The sequence below is a fragment of the Trichosurus vulpecula genome, chromosome 2, assembly GCF_011100635.1.
Source record: "Trichosurus vulpecula isolate mTriVul1 chromosome 2, mTriVul1.pri, whole genome shotgun sequence".
Lineage (NCBI taxonomy): Eukaryota > Metazoa > Chordata > Mammalia > Diprotodontia > Phalangeridae > Trichosurus > Trichosurus vulpecula.
This window is the reverse complement of record NC_050574.1, coordinates 403,983,891-404,004,958: the sequence shown is the minus strand read 5'-3', so window position 1 is coordinate 404,004,958 and position 21,068 is coordinate 403,983,891. Positions and strand designations below refer to the sequence as shown.

The 21,068-nt window shown below is 37.0% G+C and overlaps 1 protein-coding gene across 1 annotated transcript; it reads right to left on the bottom strand.

Moving 5' to 3' along the window:
• Positions 1-3,559: 3,559 nt before the first annotated feature.
• Positions 3,560-4,882, bottom strand: LOC118837257 (cyclin-A2-like). The gene is given in 1 exon segment (XM_036744172.1): positions 3,560-4,882. A coding segment is annotated over 1 exon segment (1,323 nt).
• Between the last annotated feature and the right edge of the window lie 16,186 nt (positions 4,883-21,068).

The following is a 21,068-nucleotide window of genomic DNA, read 5'->3' as shown; positions in this document are numbered from 1 at the left end:
CTACTCTTTGATAAACCCAAAGAATCCAGCTTCTGGGCTAAGAATTCACTATTTCACAAAAAATGCTGGGAAAATTGGAAAATGGTAGGGCAGAAACTGGGCATAGACCAATATCTTACACCATATACCAAAATAAAGTGAAAATGGGTTCATGATTTAGGAATAAAGGCTGATACTGTAAGAAATTTGGGAGCAACAAATAGTTTAACTTTCAGATTTGTGGAAAAGAAAAGAATTCATGACACAACAAGAGACAGAGAGCATTATAAGATGCAAAATAGATAATTTTGATTAGGTTGAATAGAAATGTTTTTGTATAAAAAAAGCCAATGCAACAAAGATTAGGAGGGAAGCAGAAAAATGGGAGAAAATGTTTACAACCAGTTTCTCTGATAAAGGCTTCATCTCTAAAATATACAGGAAACTGAGCCAAATTTATAGTAATACAAGTCATTCCCCAATTGAGAAATGGTCAAAGGATATGAACAGACAGTTTTCAGAGGAAGAAATTAAAGATATATACAGGCATATGAAAAAATGCTTATAATCACTGCTGATTAGAAAAATGCGAATCGAAAAACTCTTAGGTACAACATCTCTCCTGTAAGATTGGCTAAAATAACAAAACAGGAAAATGATAAATGTTGGAGAGGATGTGGGAAAACTGGAACACCATTACACTGCTGGTGAAGTTGTGAACTGATCCACCCATTCTGGAGAGCAATTTGGAACTATGCCCAAAGGGCTATAAAAATGTTCATGCCTTTGACACGGCAATACAGCTTCTAGGGTTGTATCCCAAAGAGACCACACAAGTGGGAAAAGGACCCATATGTACAAAAATATTTATAGACGCTCTTTTTGTAGTAGCAAAGAATTGGAGCAATCAAGTTATTATGAAACATAGCCAAAGGAATGTAAAAATGGAAGACAATGTGAAATATGCATTGGAAAAACCACTGACCTGGAAAATATATCCAGGAGAGATAATTTATAAATTATTAGACTACCTGAAAGACATGATCAAAAAAAGAGTCTAGATATCATCTTTCAAGAAATTATCAAGGATATTGCCCTGATATTCTAGAGACAGAGGCTAAAATAGTAATTGAAAGAATCCACCGATCTCCTCCTGAAAAAGATCCCAAAAAGAAAACTCCTAGGAATATTGTTGCCAAATCCCAGAGCTCCCAGGTCAAGGAGAAAATATTGCAAGCAGCCAGAAAGAAACAATTTGAGTACTGTGGAAACACAATCAGGATAATACAAGATCTAGCAGCTTCTACATTAAGGGATCGAAGGGCTTGGAATATGATATTCTGGAGGTCAATGGAGCTAGGATTAAAACCAAGAATCACCTACCCAGCAAAACTGAGTATCATACTCCAAGGCAAAATACGGGCTTTCAATAAAATAGAGGACTTTCAAGCTTTCTCAGTGAAAAGACCAGAGCTGCATAGAAAATTTGACTTTCAAACACAAGAATCAAGAGAAGCATGAAAAGGTAAATAAGAAAAAGAAATCACAAAGGCCTTACTGAAGTTGAACTGTTTTGTTTACATTCCTACATGGAAAGATGATAGTTATGATTCATGAGACCTCAGTATTAGGGTAGCTGAAGGGAATGTGCATGTATATATATATGTGTGTGTGTATATATATATATATATATATATATATATATATATATATATATATATATATATGTGTGTGTGTGTGTGTGTGTGTCTGTGTGTGTGTGTGTATGTATACATATATAGTGTGTATATATATGTGTGTGGTATATATGTGTATATATATATATATATGTGTGTGTGTGTGTATATATATACACATATATATGTATGTGTGTGTATATGTATATGTGTATATATAGATATATATAGACAGAGGGCACAGGGTGAGTTGAATATGAAGGGATGATATCTAAAAAAATAAAATCAAATTAAGGGATGAGAGAGGAATATATTGAGAGAGGGGGAAAGGGAGAGATAGAATGGGGTAAATTATCTTGCATAAAAGTGGCAAGAAAAAGCAGTTCTGTAGTAAGGGAATGGGGGCAGGTGAGGGTTAATGATTGAATCTTGCTCTCATCAGATTTGCACTGAGGAGGGAATACCATACACACTCAATTGGTTATCTTACCCCACAGGAATGAAGGAGGAAGAAGATAAAAAAGCGGGGGGATGATAGAAGGGAGGACAGATAAGGGGAGGAGGTAATCAAAAACAAACACTTTTTTTTGTTTGTTTTTAGGTTTTTATTTTAATTGTGTACAGAATATAGGCCAACTCCAAACAGGACAAAGTCTTAAGTAAAAAAGCCATTAGAAAGAAGAAAAAGAAGCCTGCTAACTAAAGTTTCCAAAATACAGTATTGGAAAGTACATTTAGTACTGTTACGTATTTTTACATGCATTTTTTCTTGATTTAAAATAAAGTATCTAGAAAATATCTCGTGTCATTGGATTAATTTGAGAGGTTGAACCTACTTGCCATTGCAGACAGTTGAGGGGAAGGCCCAGACAGGCAGGTGGCATGGTCTGGCTGGACAGAGCTGTGGTCCAGGAGACCTCCCTGGAGTGGGGCCACTGAGTCATCAGTTAATCTTTTAGAACATTTCTTTACCCGAAATGGGGCCTGTTTCTGTCACACATCAGATCTTAATTTGTAGTCAGGTCCCATGTCCTGCTCGTTGCTAGCTATCCAATCCATTAGTAATAGGAAGGATGACTTGGAGTTTCCTCCCTTCTGTTTGTATTATCAACCTCACTAAGGCTGCAAAGAAGGCGTACATGTTTCTATGTGTAGAGACCAGCCTGGGAAAGGCCCTTCTGCCCATCAGCAGTTCCCTCTGGGTTTTTGGGGTCCATGGGTGGCAGGCATCATCAAGAAGAAGGGCTACACATGGTTTCTGTTTAAAATCTCATTCTGTCTTACAACACGAGGGCAGCAGGTGAGATAGAGCCCCAGCACTGATGGATGGCACACGCACAGCCCACCTGCAGGGACTCGGTCCAGAAACACCATTCCCTACCCAATCACCGAAGTCCCCCTGCCCTGGAGGAGTTGGTCCAAGCAAGTTCAGGTGCTGATGCTCTCCTGAGCCACTCCAATCTTAGCAAAACAGATATTAGCAAAGACAGGGAGGGCTGCCAATGTTCTAAACTTCTATCCTGGAAAATCCTTCTACTGGGCTCTCCTGCACCACGCTGTTCATTTCCAAACACTCCCGTGAGTGAGCCAGGTTCTGACCTCAGTTTTCACTTGTTAGAGGTAAACCATTGAGACCGCCAAATTCTTATCCTAAAGTACAGGCTTGGTTAATACTCACTATGCATGAACAACACCACTTACATCAGCAGCTAAATATGCAGGACAATTGCACATAGAAAAGATTTACAGTTAAAATCATAAAAATAAAAAAAATGTACTTCATAATCTGTAATAGACCACAACTTGTCCTTTGTGAAGTGATTCTTTGTGAAGAAACCTGGGCCCACCATAAAAACTGTCCAGCACAGCTTGGGCTGGAGTTACAGCTCCCAGTCTCTCACTCATTATAAGTTTAGTGTCTCTGGAGGGTTGATGAGAGATATACCATGGTACTTTGCTGTCTCGTATTTTTCTTGTATAGGCTGCTGTGCATGCTGCGGCGCCCTGAGGTAGGTCTGGTGGAGGTCCATTAGACATGGCTTAAGACTTTCCAAGGTGTATTCTGCTTGTTGGATTAATGACTCAGGGCAGCTTTTGCCAGTGATCGTGTAGAGGGTCATATGAAAGGCAGCTCCCGCAGTAACTGATGGTAAGTATTTCAGGTATGGGTCAGCGTCAATTAAACTCAACTCTCCCCGAAACATTGCTAAACTTTCCACTTTAGAATTGGCATGCTGCTGATGTAGGAAATACTGAGTGAGAAATTGGTTGATTGTTGATGCTGCCAGGTCGAAGGTCAGCACTTTGAGCACCAGGTGCTCCATTCTCAGGACCTGCTTCTTGGTGTACGTGTCATCTGTGATGTACACGAACTTTGCCACTTCTGGAGGGTAGATCTCTTCAAACTTTGAGGCCAGGAGCATGGCAGCAGTCCCGACCAGCTGAAGCTTCCCCCGAAGCCCTGACATGGAGGACATGGAGGACAGGAGCCTATCGATGTAGTTCACGGCCAAGTGGAGAATCTTGTTCTGGAGCTTATACTCCTCCCCCATCTCCACTAGCCGGTCCACCAGGATGGCTCCCATGCTGTTGGTGATGTCCGGCTGCTTCTTCATGTAGCCCACCTTGGGCTTACACTTAACCTCCATTTCCCTAAGGTACAGATAGATGTCCTCATGGTAGTTGGCGACTTCATTGACATTTGGTGGCTTTTCTTCCGGTTCCAGTACCACTGACACCACAGTAAGGGAAGATTCGAAGCTGCCGTCCATCGGGTAGTCGAGGGGCACCAGAGGCTTCCTGGCGTCCTGCAGGGACACGGCCTAGTGGAAGTCCAGCGCCGACTCCTCTGAATCCTCCTTCCTAGGGCCAGGGGGCTTCTTGCCATTGTCCGCCTCGGGCTCATCCACGTGAATGGTAAAAGCCGACTGCTTGCTGATGGCATTCCAGGGAGGGATGGGAGCCTGCTCCTCCTGGACCTGGACATCGCGGAGGGGCACAGCCACACTGCGGCTCATGGACTTTTGCGGCACCAAAGTGGCCGCCAGGCCCAGGCCGGGTCCAGGACCCGGGGACCGCACGTTGGCCCGCAGCACGCCCAGCACGGTGTGTGTCCGGGCGGGCCCGGAGCCGCCGCGCTTATCCGGGTGCACGTTCTCCTGGTTCTCACCTGGGGCTGCGGCCCGGGGCAGCCTGGGGGGCTGCGGCCCCGCCCTGTGGCCCAGCATGGCGGGAGGCCACCCTGCCGGGGCCTGTCCCCGTGCTCGGCTCCGGACGCTGCGGATGCTCAGTGCCACGCACAGGCCCGCCCGGATGAGGGAAGCAGCAGCAGCAGCCGCGGGTCACGCCGCTGCCCGTGCCCAAAAACAAACACTTTCAAAAATGGACATTGTCAAGGGAGAAAATTAAAGGGGGATAGGATAGGAGCGAGCAAAATATAATTAGTCTTCCGCAACATGAATATTGTGGAAGAGTTTTACATAATGATACTCATGTGGCCTAGGTTGAATTGCTTGCCTTCTTAGGGAGGGTGGGTGGGGAGGGAAGAGGGGAGAGAATTTGGAACTCATAGTTTTTAAAGAACATGTTCAAAAAATAAGATTTTGCATGCAACTAGGAAATAAGATATACAGGCAAAGGGGCATAGAAAGGTATCTTGCCCTACAAGAAAGTAAGGGAAGAGGGGATGGGGTAGTGGGTTGACAGAATGTGAGGGCTGACTGTGGAAAGGGGCAACCAGAATATATGCCACCTTGGAGTGTGGGGGAGGGTAGAAGTGTGGAGAAAATTTATAATTCAAACTCTTGTGATAATCAATGCTGAAAACTAAAAAAAAGACTATAAGAGAAATTAAATAAATTAATTGAAAAAAGAAAAAAAGAAAAGACAACAGTTGAGCAAATGCAACCAAGGAATCACTTAATATTGACTTTGATTTGAATATTCCAAACCTAGGTTTTCCAAACTCTTCAAAAAGATGAGGAACAAACCAAATAAATATTAATGTTCTCATATGTTCAACAATAAAAAAAAAAGAAATCCTAGTAAAAAAAATCTCCCAAAGGCAAAAAATAGCAATTTTTTTTCCCCTTATAGCTAATGAAACTCTGTTTTCAGTCTTTGATACTGACTGGTCCAGGCTACCTGGGGACTACTTACTATGGCTTTATTTCAAAGTCAATAGTTTTTATTTTTTATTCCTTTTAAATTTTATTTTTTTCTCAATTATGTGGCAACACTAAAATTAATATTTGTTTTTTAAATTTTTTTAAATTTTGATTTCCAAGTTATCTCCTTTCTTCCATTCCCTTTCTCCTCCTTGAGAAGGCAAGCAATTTGATATAGATTAGGCATACACAGTCATGCAAAACATTTCCACGTTAACCATGTTACAATAGAAAATATAGATAAACCCTCCAAAATAATAGTTAAAACAATATGCTTCCATCTGCCTTCAGATTCCATCAATTCTTTCTCTGCAGGTAGATAACATTTTCATCCTAAGTCCTTCAGATTTGTTTTGGATCTTTGTATTACTGAGAATTGCTAGGGCATTCATAATTGATCATCATACACTATTGCTATCACTGTGTATGGTATTCTCCTGGTCCTGTTTACTTAGTTTTGGATCAGTTTAAGTCTTTCCTGAAAGCCTCCTGCTTATCAGTTCTCATAGCATGACAGTATTCTATCACAATCATATATCACAACTTATTCAAACATTCCCCAAATGATAGGCATCTCTTAAATTTCCACCACCACCAAAAGCTGTTGTAAGTATCTTTTGTACATTTTGTTCTTTTTCCTTTTTCTTTTATCTCTTTGGAGTACACACTGAGTTGGGATATTGCTGGATCAAAAGATATGCACAGTTTTATAGCACTTTGGCACAGTTCCAAATTACTGTTCCAAATAGTTTGACAACTTCGCAACTCCACTAACAGTGTACTTGTCTTCTGTTTTATTAGCTGATCTGATAAGAGTAAGGTGGTACCTAAGACTTGTTTGAATTTTCATTTATCTAAGAAACAGTGATTTGGAGATTGTTTTTTAATATGAATATAGATAGCTTTGATTTCTTATTCTGAAAGCTACCTATTCAGATCATTTGACCATAATTGGGAAATGATTCAAGTTCTTACAAATTTGTCTCAGTTCTTTATGTATTTGTGAAATAAGGCCTTTATAAGACACTTACTGAAATAACTCTTCCCTCTCCCTTACCTGAGCTTCCTACTTCCCTTATAATCTTGGCTAAAATTATTTTGTTTCTGCAAAACTTTTTTTAATTTGATGAGATCAAAATTTATCCATTTTATATTATGTAATGCTCTCTTTTGTTTGGTCATCAATTATTCCCTTATTCATAAATCTTACAGGTAAAATATCCCATCCTCCACTAGTTTATTTTTGATATCACCTTTAGTATCTAAAAATATATCCATTCTGACCTTATCTCAGTATACGGTATTAGATATTGGTCTATCCTAAGTTTTACCAAATCACTTTCTGGTTTTTCTAGCAACTTTTGTCAAATAGTGATTTCTCAAAATTTTGGCTCTTTGGGTCTGTCAAATGCTACATTAATGTGGTAATTTACTATTGCAGATTGTTCACCTAATCTATTTCACTGATCTACCAGTCTATTTCTTAGTAAGCACCTGATCGTTTTGATGATTAACACTTCATAATACAGTTTCAGATCTGATAAAGGTAGGTCTTCCTTCACATTTTTCCACTAATTTCCTTGACATACATGATTTTTTTCTTCCAGATGAATTTTATTAAGAATTCTTCATATATGTGTGAGTGTATATATATATATATATACATGTATATATATACACACACATGTGTGTATGTATGTGTGTATATATACATACATAAATATATGTACACAATATAGACGCATATATATATAAATATGTGTATATATATACATACATATGTATATGTAATTTGTTTTGTATGATAATGAATAAGTAAATTAACTTAGGTAGAATTGTCACTTTTATTAGGTCAGCTCAGCCTATGAATATCAATAAATATATCTACAATAGTATCCCAGGAGATCTGATTTAATATGCATAAAAAATGTTTTGTAATTCTGTTTATATATTTCCCAGGTTTGTCTTGGCAGGTAGACCCCCAAGTATTTTATTTCACCTACTGTTATTTTAAATGGGATTTCCCTTTCTATCTCTTGCTGCTGGACTTTTTTGGTAATGTATAGAAAAGCTGATGATTTATATGGGTGTATTTTATATCCTGCAACTTTGCTGACATTGTTAATTATGTCAACTCTTCTCAAGTGATTCTCTTCATTTCTCTAAGTATACCGCTTTATCATCTGCAAAGAGGCATAGCTTTGTTTCCTTGTTGTCTGTTCTAATTCCTTCAAATTCTTTGTCTTGTCACACACACACACACACACACACATGACAATACTGAATAGCAATGGTGCAATGAGCATTTTTGTTTCACTCCTGATTTTAGTGGAAAGCCTTCCTCTTTATCTCTGTTACAGATACACCTTCCTGATGGTTTTTGATAAATACTATATGTCATTCTAAGGAAAACTACACTTATTCATATACTTTCTAGTGTTTTTACTAGTAATGAGTGCAGTATTTTGTCAAAAGCTTTTTCTGCATCTATTGAGAAAACCATATGATTTTTTGTTATTTATATGGCCAAATGTGTTAGTAGTTTTTGTGATATTGAACCTACCCTGCATTCTTGGTATAAGTATATATATAAATATATATATCAATATATATATATATATATATATATATATATTTATATGTGTGTGTGTGTGTGTACAAATGTGCATATATGTGTATATGTAGGTGTATATATATATGTATATATATATATATATATATATATATATATATATATATATATATATATATATATATAGACAGAGAGCTCAGGGTGAGTTGAATATGAAGGGATGATATCTAAAACTATGAAATCAAATTAAGGGATAAGAGAGGAATATATTGAGTGAAGGAGAAAGGGAGAGATAGAATAGGGTAAATTATCTCACATAAAAGTGGCAAGAAAAAGCGGTTCTGTAGGATAGGAAGAGGGGGCAGGTGAGGAGGAATGAGTAAATCTTGCTCTTATCAGATTTGACCTGAGGAGGGAATACCATACACACTCAGTCAGGTATCTTACTTCATAGGAAAGAAGGAAGAAGAAGATAAAAAAGAGGGGGAATGATAGAAGGGAGGGTAGACAGGGGGAGGAGGTAATCAAAAAACAAACACTTTTGAAAAGGGACAAGGTCAAGGGAGAAAATTCAATAAAGGGTGTAGGTTAGGAAGGAGCAAAACATAGTTAGTCTTTCACAACATGAGTGTTGTGGAAGGGTTTTACATAATGATAAGCATGTGGCCTATGTTGAATTGCTTGCCTTCTTAGCGAGGGTAAGTGGGAAGGGAAGAGGGGACAGAATTTGGCACTCAAAGTTTTAAAAACAGACGTTCAAAAACAAACAAAAAAAAGTTTTTGCATGCAACTAGGAAATAAGATATACAGGCAATGGGGCGTAGAAATTTATCTTGCCCTAAAAGAGAAGAAGGAAAGGGGGATGGGAGGGGAGTGGGGTGACAGAAGGGAGGGCTCACTGGGGAACAAGAAAGCCAGAATATATGCCATCTTGGAATGGGTGGGAGGGTATAAATGGGGAGAAAATTCATAATTCAAACTCTTGTGAAAATCAGTGCTGAAAACTAAATATATTAATTAAATGAAATTTAAAAAAAACCTTAAAAAATAAAATTAAATTAAAAAGCATAAAAACAACAAAAATCAAGTTATTACCACAAAAAAAAAATGCACAGGCAAAAGGGAAAGAACCCAACCTTAGCAACCTATTATGGGAATTGAGATGACCAGGTTCATCTTCAGAGGAGGATATTGAAGTACAGAAACCCCCCAAAAGCAACTTAAAATTGTAACCTACACAAAAAGAATTCATAGAAGATCTTTAAAAAGACTTTAAAAATCAAATGACAGAGATGGAGGAAAAACAACAAAAAAAATAAAAGAAAAACAAGAATGCTATGAAAGGAAAGTCAATGAATTAGAAAAGGAGATCCAGAATCTCAGGGAGGAAAATAACACCTTAAAAAGTAGAATTGGGCAAAGTGAAACCAGTGAAATTATAAGAGAACAAGAAATAATTAAACAAAACATGAATAATGAAAAAAAATAGAAGAGAAACGTCTTATAAGAAAAACACAGATTTGGAGAATAGATCAAAGAGAGAAAATATAAAAATAACCAGAGTAACTGAAATTTATGATCAAAAAATAATCTTGATACAATAAAACAAAAAATAATTTAAGAAAATTGTCCTGAAGTATTAGAACAAGGCAGGGAAGTAGAAATAGGAAAAAAAATACATGGAACAGCACTTAAAATATCCTATGAGGGAACTCATAGGAATATCATAGATGAGTTTTAAAAGCCCTAGCTCAAGGATAAAATGTTAAAAGCATCAAGATTAAAACAATTTAAACATAATGGTGCCATAATTAGAATTACACAAGGCCTAGCAGCAGAGACATTAAATGACTTCAGGTCTAGGAACACAATATATTGAAGGGCAAAAGACCTGGTATTCCAGCCAAAAATATCATACCCTTCAAATTTCAGTATTATCTGGAATGAAAAAAATGGACATTTGACAATCCTTCAGATTTTCAAGACTTTGTTATAAAATACTCAACTTAATAGATGATTTGACATACAAGAATCAAGAGAAGCCTAAGATTCATACCAAAGACTGACTACAAAGGACTCATAAGAACAGACTGTTTACCTTTTATATAACATAAAATGTAAAATATATGTCTAACATTCTTATTAATAATTGTAGAGTTCATAAGAAAGAGGGGGACAAATCTGACTATAAATTGAATTTGAAAAGGAAAACCATTAAGAAACAGCTGAAAGAGTAATTATTTTATAACAAAGAGGTACAAGAAGAAGAAAGGATACAGAGGATTTAGATGGGGGTTGGTAGTTCTGGTAACCTACTTTCATCAGGAATAGTTTTCAAAGGGAAATATATATATATATATATATATATATATATATATATATATATATATACATGTACACACACACACACATACATACATACATGCATACATATTTAAGAGTATAAAAAGTCTTCTAAATCTAGAAGAAATAAAATGGTAGGGTTATAGTGAGGGAGAGAGGACAAGGGAGGGATTAGGAAAAGGGAAGGATTTTCAGAGTGGAGAATGAGGAATAGATAAAAAGTGTTTAGATCAAAGGGAATGGGAGGTTAGGTGAGGGATCCTTGGAGGGGGGTAGGCAAGTAATAGTAGGGCCATGTAGTGGGTAGAAATAGAGGAGGAAAGAGGGATAGAAAACAAGAGATATGTATAAACATAAAAACACAGATCTGGAGTAGATTATATTTGGGAAAGCATGTGTCTATATATGCATGTGTATAAGTATAAGTATATGTATACATCTGTATGTGTATGTGTATATGAAGAAACATAACTAAAGTATATTATAGCCTTCTAGGGCATGGGGGATGGGAAAAAGAACAAAGTTAAAAAGTGCACAGAAGAGAACAAAACACAAGAAAGCAAAGAAAAGATGTACAATTCTCAACTCAACGTGTATTATTTATCATACAAATTTTCTTGAAATGAAAATTTATTGTTACATATTTTGAATCCTGTCTTATGTTCTGCTATGCACATGGCATGATTTTCTTTCCTTTCTTCCTTGGTATTTAAGTTTTGATATGTTTTTGTTTCTTTTCTCTTTTCTGTATTCATGTTCTGGTAAATAAAAAATAAGGAAAAAATACATGGAAGTTAAATACTGTGTGATGTGAAATACAAGACAACATATAAATATTGCACTTTCAGTCTCAGGCCAAAAGAATGACACAGATTTGCTTTTGATGGAACTGTTATACTGCTAATTACTCTTCAGATGAATATTGAAATAATGAGGAATTTCTTATTATTAGTGAGTAATTGTCTCCTTTATTAAAACTGAAATCCACACAACAAAATACTATCAGCTTTAATTTACGTGGAATTAGTTTATGGAATCTAATGCAACAGTATTCAGTGCTCTTTGAAATGAAATAGAACTTGAAATAATTACTTGGTTACTTCTGAATTTCAAGGAGACCACAGCCCACATCTGCTTTAGTATCAGAGGTCCTGCTTTCCTGGTGAGACTGCACAGAACTGGTATTTGAGATGAATTTAACAATCTACTTATAACTAAAGTCAGTTTAATGTATAGAGTCAGGCTTCAAATTGGGGTTTCACTTAAAAATTGTCATTTTGGCAGCACCTTCTTGATTCTTTCTAAATTTGTATAATCTGATATTTCTGTGGAATTGTTGCCAATCCTCTTTGTTCACATCTGCCCAAGACATATGATATGATAAAATAATTCTATATCTCTGTTGATGAAATGTACACATTCTAGCACTACATGGGTGTTTAATGGTAAATATCAGTATTGTTTTTGTTGTTAATCCTCTTCAACAAGGTGAGTATAATATATAGTATAAGTCCAGAGTAATCAGCAAGAAGATAGTTTCAGCATAATTACACTTCTATATGCCCTTCATTTGGTCTGGGATTGATGCAATAAAGACATTCATGTGTGTGAAAAACATGATGGATTTAGGAATCAAATAAGGTCCTACCACCAACTAGATATCACAAAGAGAAAATATTAACTTCAATGTACTATTTTGGAAAGTGAGAGCTTATTCCAAAGGTTCCTTTCAGCAGAAACAAAATATATAGTGACTTTCTAAGACTTTAGTATCATTGATAGAACTTAAATGGACCTGAGAGGCCATGAAATTTAACCCTTTTGTATTACAGATAAAGAAACCTAAGGTCAAAAGGGTTGTGATTTGCCAAAGACCACAGAAGGGATAAGGATCAAAGTTGGGATGGATGTAAGGATCTTTGACTTCTGAGACAATAATCTACAGATTAATTTCAGTGCAATTCATTCTACTGAGCTCCACTAATGAGTAGGATGAATGCAAAAAATCATCGTAGAAGTAGTGAAGCATAAATATGTAGTTGCTAGCAGTTAGAGCTGTCTATGCATGATAAGTGAATTTTCTATTATTATTGTTTGCTATTTAATAGACATGATACACCCACTTTCTAAGGCTGTAATAATAAGAATTAATGTGGTTGGGAGAGGATAACAGATGGGTTCCATTATTTCTTCCAATTCTGAGGCTCCATAATTTTATGTTTTCTTATTTTCTTCTCTAGTATATCATTGGACAGTATATGCTTCCACTTCCTCATTGGTTAAACTGTTTCAGCAGGACTCACAGATTCCTTACTTGGAATTTAAATACTGTAGTTACTATTTACAGTTAAATTAAGAAAGAGAAAAAAAACTTTATGATACACCAGTAAGATTTATTATAATCTTTCTGTCTCTTGTACTCATATAAGAACAAAATCACATTGTTTCATTAGACATTAAACTGTAAGATAAGGTTGAAGGATATATGACACAAACACTGGCTTCATTCATGTGAGTGTAAGTTGTTCTGAGTAACAATGAAATTGGTTTTACATTGTCTTTGGTAGGTATGACACTCAAATATTTAAATATTTCAGTAGATCTCTGATCCCATCAATTTGGATATGATGTCAATGATGCATATTAAAAACCACCTATGCTAAATAATTTCATATATATTGTCTATAACCTCCTAAAAGTTCACTAAAGGAGATGTACCCAAATTGCTGGGGACATTATATTCTTTACTCATTATAAGAATACCAGTGAAGAACAGGATCATAAAATAGTTATTCATTACTCTCACTATATATTCAGGCTATCTGAATTTTGATTTTACATTTTTCCTGACTTTCCATAGTATGAATCTTCTGCATAATTCCTCATTTGTTAAGTACTCACACTCACCATGAATCCCATTTTGTTCTCTGCATAATATTAAAATTAGTTGTTCAAAGACTCTTATTCTATAATGTATAGGTGTAAAACAATATAGATAAATATTGGTATTATGAAGGTGGGCTTTCATTTCTGGGATAAGATTGAGGTCATTAAAGTGGCTCAAAATTTGCCTTTCACATTTAAATTAAAGCACTCTTAGTTACTTCGTTACACGTATCAGATTGGGTAATATGACAAAAAAGGGAAATGACAAATGTTGGAGGGGATGTGGGAAAATTGGGGCATTAATCCATTGTTGGTAGAGTTGTGAACTAATTCAAACCTTCTGGAGAGGAATTTGGAACTGTGTCAAAAGGGCTAAAAAAACTGTATATCCTTTCACACAGCAATACCACTACTAGCTTTGTATCCCAAAGAGATCTAAAAAAAGGAAAAGGACCTAAATATTGTAATGGAAAGCAAAGTGGGACTTTTGGATGTTTTTTCCTTTGGAGTGCTTCTCACCACTAAGGCAATTTAATCCCTTTGACTGAGTGTTCGATTGAATCAAGAGTTTTTTGATAACCTGATTAAGTCACAAAAAAGCCTAAGTCACATGAGTTTGAGTCATATGGTTGTGATGCCCACTGTGTGCTGACCCTGAAAAAGTAAATATATAATCTGAGGTTAGCATTTTGCTTTGGGGGCTCACTAATTGGAAGAGTGTTCATGTGATTTGCACAGACAAGACTCTGGGTAGCAGTTAAGAAGACCCTTGGCTTTGAAAATTCAGATGTTGGAGCTTCTCTCTCCAGTAACTATTTATGTATTGCTATGGACAGACAATTAGAAGCCATGTCTGGTGATTTGTGTTATTTACTCCATTTATGTAATTACAGCTTGTAATTTTGTTTGTGTTTTCTCTGAAGGTCAGGGTGCTGAATTTTTCCCCCGGAGCTACATGAACAATTTTATATATACTGATACATACATACACACATATATAAATATACACATATATAAATATATACATATATATATTTAATTACAGTGAGATTGTAAACCCCTAAAAGTTGTTTCCCTTAGCAAAGCAGATCAAGGAAGCTGTGCTAGCAACCCTTCTGTTTGCTGGTGTTATTGGCCTTACACTTCCACAGCAGCTGAAAGTAACATTGTTATTATAAATATACAACAATATTTTTAAGAATTCTTTTTGTTTTGGCAAATAATTAGAAATTGCAAGGATGCCCAAGAATTGTGGCATATGACTGACATGAATACAATTTTGCTATAAGAAATGCTAAGCAGGAGGCTCCAAGAAAAGGAATAAAAACTTAGAAAGACTTACTTGACCTGATGTAAAGTAAACTGAGCAGGACCCAAAGAATATTGTGCACAGCAACAGCACTATTGTAAGATGATTTGATGTGAATGGCTTAGCTATTCTCATCAATGTAATGATCCAAGATAATTCTAAAGAACTCATAATGAAAAATGCTATCTATCTCCAGGTAAAGAACTGATGGAATTTGAAAGCAGATTGATACATATTTTTCTTTATTTTTCTTGTGTCTTTTTCTTTTTTCTTTGATCTTTGTTTTCCTTTACACAACAGACTAATATGGAAATATGCTTTGCATGACTGAATATGTATAAATTGTTTGTCTTCTCAATGAGGGTGGGAAGGGAAGAAGAGTGGGAGAGAATTTGAAAGAAAATATTTTAAAAAAGTTTATGGGAGGGAGGTGGAGAGGGAGGGAAGAAAATGTGGAACTCAAAATTGTGTAGAACCAAATGTTGTAAACTAATAATAAAAATTAAAAAAGTCTAATTGTTTTTACATGTAATTGTAAAAAGAATAAAAAAACAACCTTACCATTTGTAGTATCTATGTAAGCGATATTTTTGCATAGACGATTTGCATTGTTTGTCCATCTAATTTTCTAGCATGCTGTTAACAAGAAACGTTTTTATCCAATTTTTGGATCTTGTATAGACAGTTAATTCAAGCTCCTTAAATCATAATAGATCAGGGGGCGGAGCCAAGATGGCAGCTGGTAAGCATGGACTAGAGTGAGCTCCGTACCCGAGTCCCTCCAAAAACCTATAAAAATGACTCTGAACCAATTCTAGAACGGCAGAACCCACAGAACAGCAGAGGGAAGCAGGGCTCCAGCCCAGGACAGCCTGGATGGTCTCTGGGTGAGGTCTATTCCACACGGAGCTGGGAGCTGGGAGCTGGGAGCTGGGAACTGAGTGGAGCAGAGCCCAGCCTGAGCGGTGTGGACGATCCAGACCAGAAGCCGGGCGGAGAGGGCCCTAGCGCCCTGAATATGTGAGCTGCGGCAGTTACCAGACCCCTCGACCCACAAACACCAAAGACTGCGGAGAAGGTTAGTGGGAAAAGCTGAGGGAGTGGAAGGAGTTCGCTGTTTGGCTTCCAGCCCCGGGGACAGCAGAGATGGGGCAGCTACAGCTGTTGTTACTTCTGGCTCCAGGCCCACCTGGTGGGAGGAATTAAGTGGCAGATCAGAGCAGGAGTGCAACAGCCTGCTGAAGATCTAAGCCCAGTCTGGACTGGGGGTTCTTGGGGAAGAAGGAGTGCGGCTCTGACAGAGCTGGCACTTCCCCCCCAAACGTAGAACATAGAACTCATTAGTCTACAAGCAGTCATACCCCGCTGAAAAACTCAAGGGTCAAGTTAGTTGGTTGGGAATATGGCCAGGACGCGAAAACGCGCCCAGATTCAGTCTCAGACTTTGGATTCTTTCTTTGGTGACAAAGAAGACCAAAACATACAGCCTAAAGAAGACAACAAAGTCATAGAGCCTACAACAAAAGCCTCCAAGAAAAACATTAACTGGCCCCAGGCCATAGAAGAACTCAAAAAGGATTTGGAAAAGCAAGTTAGAGAAGTAGAGGAAAAATTGCGAAGAGAAATGAGAAGGATGCGAGAAAACCATGAAAAACAAGCCAATGACTTGCTAAAGGAGACCCAAAAAAATACTAAAAAATACACTGAAGAAAATAACACCTTAAAAAACAGACTAACTCAAATGGCAAAAGAGCTCCAAAAAGCCAATGAGGAGAAGAATGCCTTGAAAGGCAGAATTAGCCAAATGGAAAAGGAGGTCCAAAAGACCACTGAAGAAAATACTACTTTAAAAATTAGATTGAAGCACGTGGAAGCTAGTGACTTTATGAGAAATCAGGATATTATAAAACAGAACCAGAGGAATGAAAAATGGAAGACAATGTGAAATATCTCCTTGGAAAAACCACTGACCTGGAAAATAGATCCAGGAGAGATAATTTAAAAATTATTGGACTACCTGGAAGTCATGATCAAAAAAAGAGCCTAGATACCACCTTTCAAGAAATTATCAAGGAGAACTGCCCTGATATTCCAGAGCCACAGGGCAAAATAGAAATTGAAAGAATCCATCGATTGCCTCCTCAAATAGATCCCAAAAAGAAATCTCCTAGGAATATTGTTGCCAAATTCCAGAGCTCCCAGATCAAGGAGAAAATACTGCAAGCATCCAGAAAGAAACAATATGAGTATTGTGGAAACCCAATCAGAATAATCCAAGATCTGGCAGCTTCTACATTAAGAGATCGAAGGGCTTGGAATGCGATATTCTGGAGGTCAATGGAGCTAGGATTAAAACCTAGAATCACCTACCCAGCAAAACTGAGTATCATGTTCCAAGGCAAAATATGGAGTTTCAATAAAATAGAGGACTTTCAAGCTTTCTCAGTGAAAAGACCAGAGCTGCATAGAAAATTTGACTTTCAAACACAAGAATCTAGAGAAGCATGAAAAGGTAATCAAGAAACGGAAATTGCAAGGGACTTACTAAAGTTGAACTGTTTTGTTTACATTCCTACATGGAAAGATGATGAGTATGATTCATGAGACCTCAGTATTAGGGTAGTTGAAGGGAATATGCATATATATATATGTGTGTATATATATATACATATATATATGTTTATGTATATATATAAGTGAATGTGTATGTATGTATATATCTATGTGTATATGTATGTATGTGTATATATATATGTGTTTATATATATATATATATATATATATGTGTGTGTAAAAGAGAGAGAGCAGACACAGGGTGAGTTGAAGATGAAGGGAAGATATCTAAAAGAAATAAAATGAAATTAAGGGATGAGAGAGTAACATACTGAGAGAGGGAGATAGGGAGAGATAGAATGGGGTGGATTATGTCGCATAAAGGTGGCAAGAGGAAGCAATTCTATGGGAGGAGGGCAGAGGGCAAGTGAGGGGGGAATGAGTGAACCTTGCTCTCATCAGATTTGGCCTGAGGGGGAATACCATACATACTCAGTTGGGTATCTTCCCCACAGGAAAGAAGAGGGAGGAAGATAAAAAAAAAATAAAAAAATAAAAGGGGGGGGATGATGGAGGGGAGGGCAGATGGGGGTGGAGGTAATCAAAACAAACACTTTGGAAAGGGGACAGGGTCAAGGGAGAAAATTCAATAAAGCGGGATTGGTTGGGAAGGAGCAAAATGTAGTTAGCCTTTCACAACATGAGTATTGTGGAAGGGTTATACATAATAATACATGTGTGGCCTAGGTTGAATTGCTCAACTTCTTAGGGAGGGTGGGTGGGAAGGGAAGAGGGAAGAGAATTTGGAACTCAAAGTTTTAAAATCAGATGTTCAAAAACAAAAATTTTTTGTATGCAACTAAAAAATAAGATACACAGGCAATGGGGCGTAGAAATTTATCTTGCCCTACAAGAAAGGAAGGGAAAAGGGAATGAGAGGGGAGGGGGGTGATAGAGGGGAGGGCTGATTGGGGAACAGGGCAACCAGAATATAAGCCATCTTGGAGTGGGGGGGAGGGTAGAAATGGGGAGAAAATTTGTAATTCAAAATGTTGTGAAAATGAATGCTGAAAACCAAATATGTTAAATAAATAAATTGCATTTTAAAAAAATGTAATTGGAAAATATTCAAGAAATAAATAAAAATACAATAAGATATAAAAAAAAAATCATAATAGATCTTCTCCAACAGTCTCTGTAATGTCTCAGGATTAGTTCCTACCAGAACAGTGATATTCATAAACAGCTGGCTACTGGCTGATGTATTTTTGGGCCTGGCAACCTTTGAATGTGACAAAGATGCATCATTTGATACAGCTATTATAGTATGTTAAACGTGATTTCAGCTCATTTTTGTTGTTTATTTCAATTTATTTATTTTGTATTAGGTGCCATAATCTTTCCTTAATAACTTTACTTCTAGAATCATAATCCCTCATACTAGTTAATATGTCACTTAAATGCAATTTGCATACTATAATTCAGGTTTCTGTGGGTGCCCCCTTAAACATTATCATTCTGAAATATTAGTAGATAACATAGAGAGTAGTAGATAATTCTTAAGAAGGACAGCCTTTTTTTCAAACTGGATATTGGAGAAAGTTTAAGGAAACCTTCAGAATAACTGGATAACTCAATATGAGATTACGTGTAGGTGTGATAACCATTGGTGATAAGTAGAGATGTAAAATGCAGCAAAAGATGTCTGATATGCAACATGTAATATGGGGTAATTCATAACATAGTCAAACGTCAATAAGCAGTGCCACACATAGTATCAACAGAAATACTTGAGGAGGCCTACATGACTGTTCTGGTGTATTTTCCTTATTTATAGTCTCTGGTGTCACTTTTCTAAATGTAACCTGCCCCTTCACACAGTTGACCTGGTAATATCTCTTCTGTATGTGAGTATGAGTTACATGAAATCATAAACAAGGCCAATTTTGGTAGTGGAGTGAACATTTATGAAACTAGTTTATTATAATAGTCTGCTAAATGCTTTTGCTTTGAAATGTATATCCTCTGACTGACCAATGAAAATAGACAAAGTTGTGGAGCCATGTTAGATCTGACTAGGAAAGAGTTTTGACCCAAAAAAGAACCCGAATCCCTGGGGAAGACAGTTTAAAAAAATTCCCCGAGTGTTAAAGATGGAATAAATAGTATTCAGCAAAGTCATGAAATTCAGTGAATATTTACTGACTATTTACTCACTATATATAAGACTATATGTAAACTAGAGAAGCAAGGTACAAGGTGAAATAGAATAAAATATTTGGGCTGCAAAAGGTTGTATTCCAATAAAATAAAATATAAATCACAGGTTATAAATACATTTAATACAAGATAAAACTTGAAATTATGCAAGAAATGTAGAAAGTACATTAGTTGGTATTAAGGTAATGTAACTTGGAGGTGATAAGAATTTTCTTCATGTGTTTCATTTCAATTGAGTCACCTACTTTCTTTTACTTCAGGAATTCAAATTTTGGTTGTATTTAATGACTTTTAAAACTTTTCTAACCTACTTTCCTTTTGATATTTTCTAATTCTTAGGTTCCTTAGCTTTATACATTTTGCTCAGTTTCTTATTTTTTGAGAAAGATTCTATTAATTTCTTGATTTATTTCTTATGTATTTTATGACTACATTTATCTGCCTCTTATTGGGAAATGTTGAGTTCCTGACTAAAATAGTTTTACTGCCTATTTCTTCATGTAATTCACTTAACATTCCTTTAACAATTTAGAGGCTATTCCATCTGGTACATATATGTTCAGTATAGATACTATTCCATTGCCTATACTTCCTTTTAATAAGGTGTAGCTTCCCTGTTTATTGCTTTTAATTCGGTCCATTTTTTAATTTTACTCTGTCTGAGATTCGAACTACTCTGAGATGCTACCTTATACCTGTCAGATTGGCTAAGATCATGGAAAAGAAAAGTAATAAATGCTACAGAGAATGTGGAAAAATAGGCACAGTAATAGTGCTGATAGAGTTTGTAACTGATCCAATTATTCTGGAGAGCAATTTGGAATTATTCTCAAGTGGCTATAAAATTACTCATATGCTTTAAACCCAGCAATACTGCTACTAAATTCACATCCCAGAGGGGTTAAAGAAAAGAGAAAAGGACATAACTGTACAAAAAATTGCGTTGTCAAAGGGATGCTCATCAAATGGGGAATGGCAGGGGGCGGAGCCAAGATGGCCGCATGAAGGCAGCCTCTTACCGGAGCTCTCTCACAAGGTCTGTCAGATTCCCATAAAAAAGTGAATTTGAGCAGATTTGAGAGAGTCAGAAACCGCGAGCAGTCTGTGTGGGGCAAATTTCCGAGCCGGGAGAGTCTGAAAGGCCAGAGGAACGAACCTGCAGGCTCGGAGAGTGCTCGGTGCGGAGCTGCTCCAGACCAAGGTGGAAGCGGCCGGCCGGGAAATCCACGTGGGAGACGGGCTGGGAGAAAGCTGGGCACATGAAACCGGCAGAGATCCCCAGGCCTCCCAACACAGGACGGCAGTCTCTGGGAGCGACGAGAGGCAGCGCAACGCCACCAGCCGCGAAAACACCCAGTCCTGCC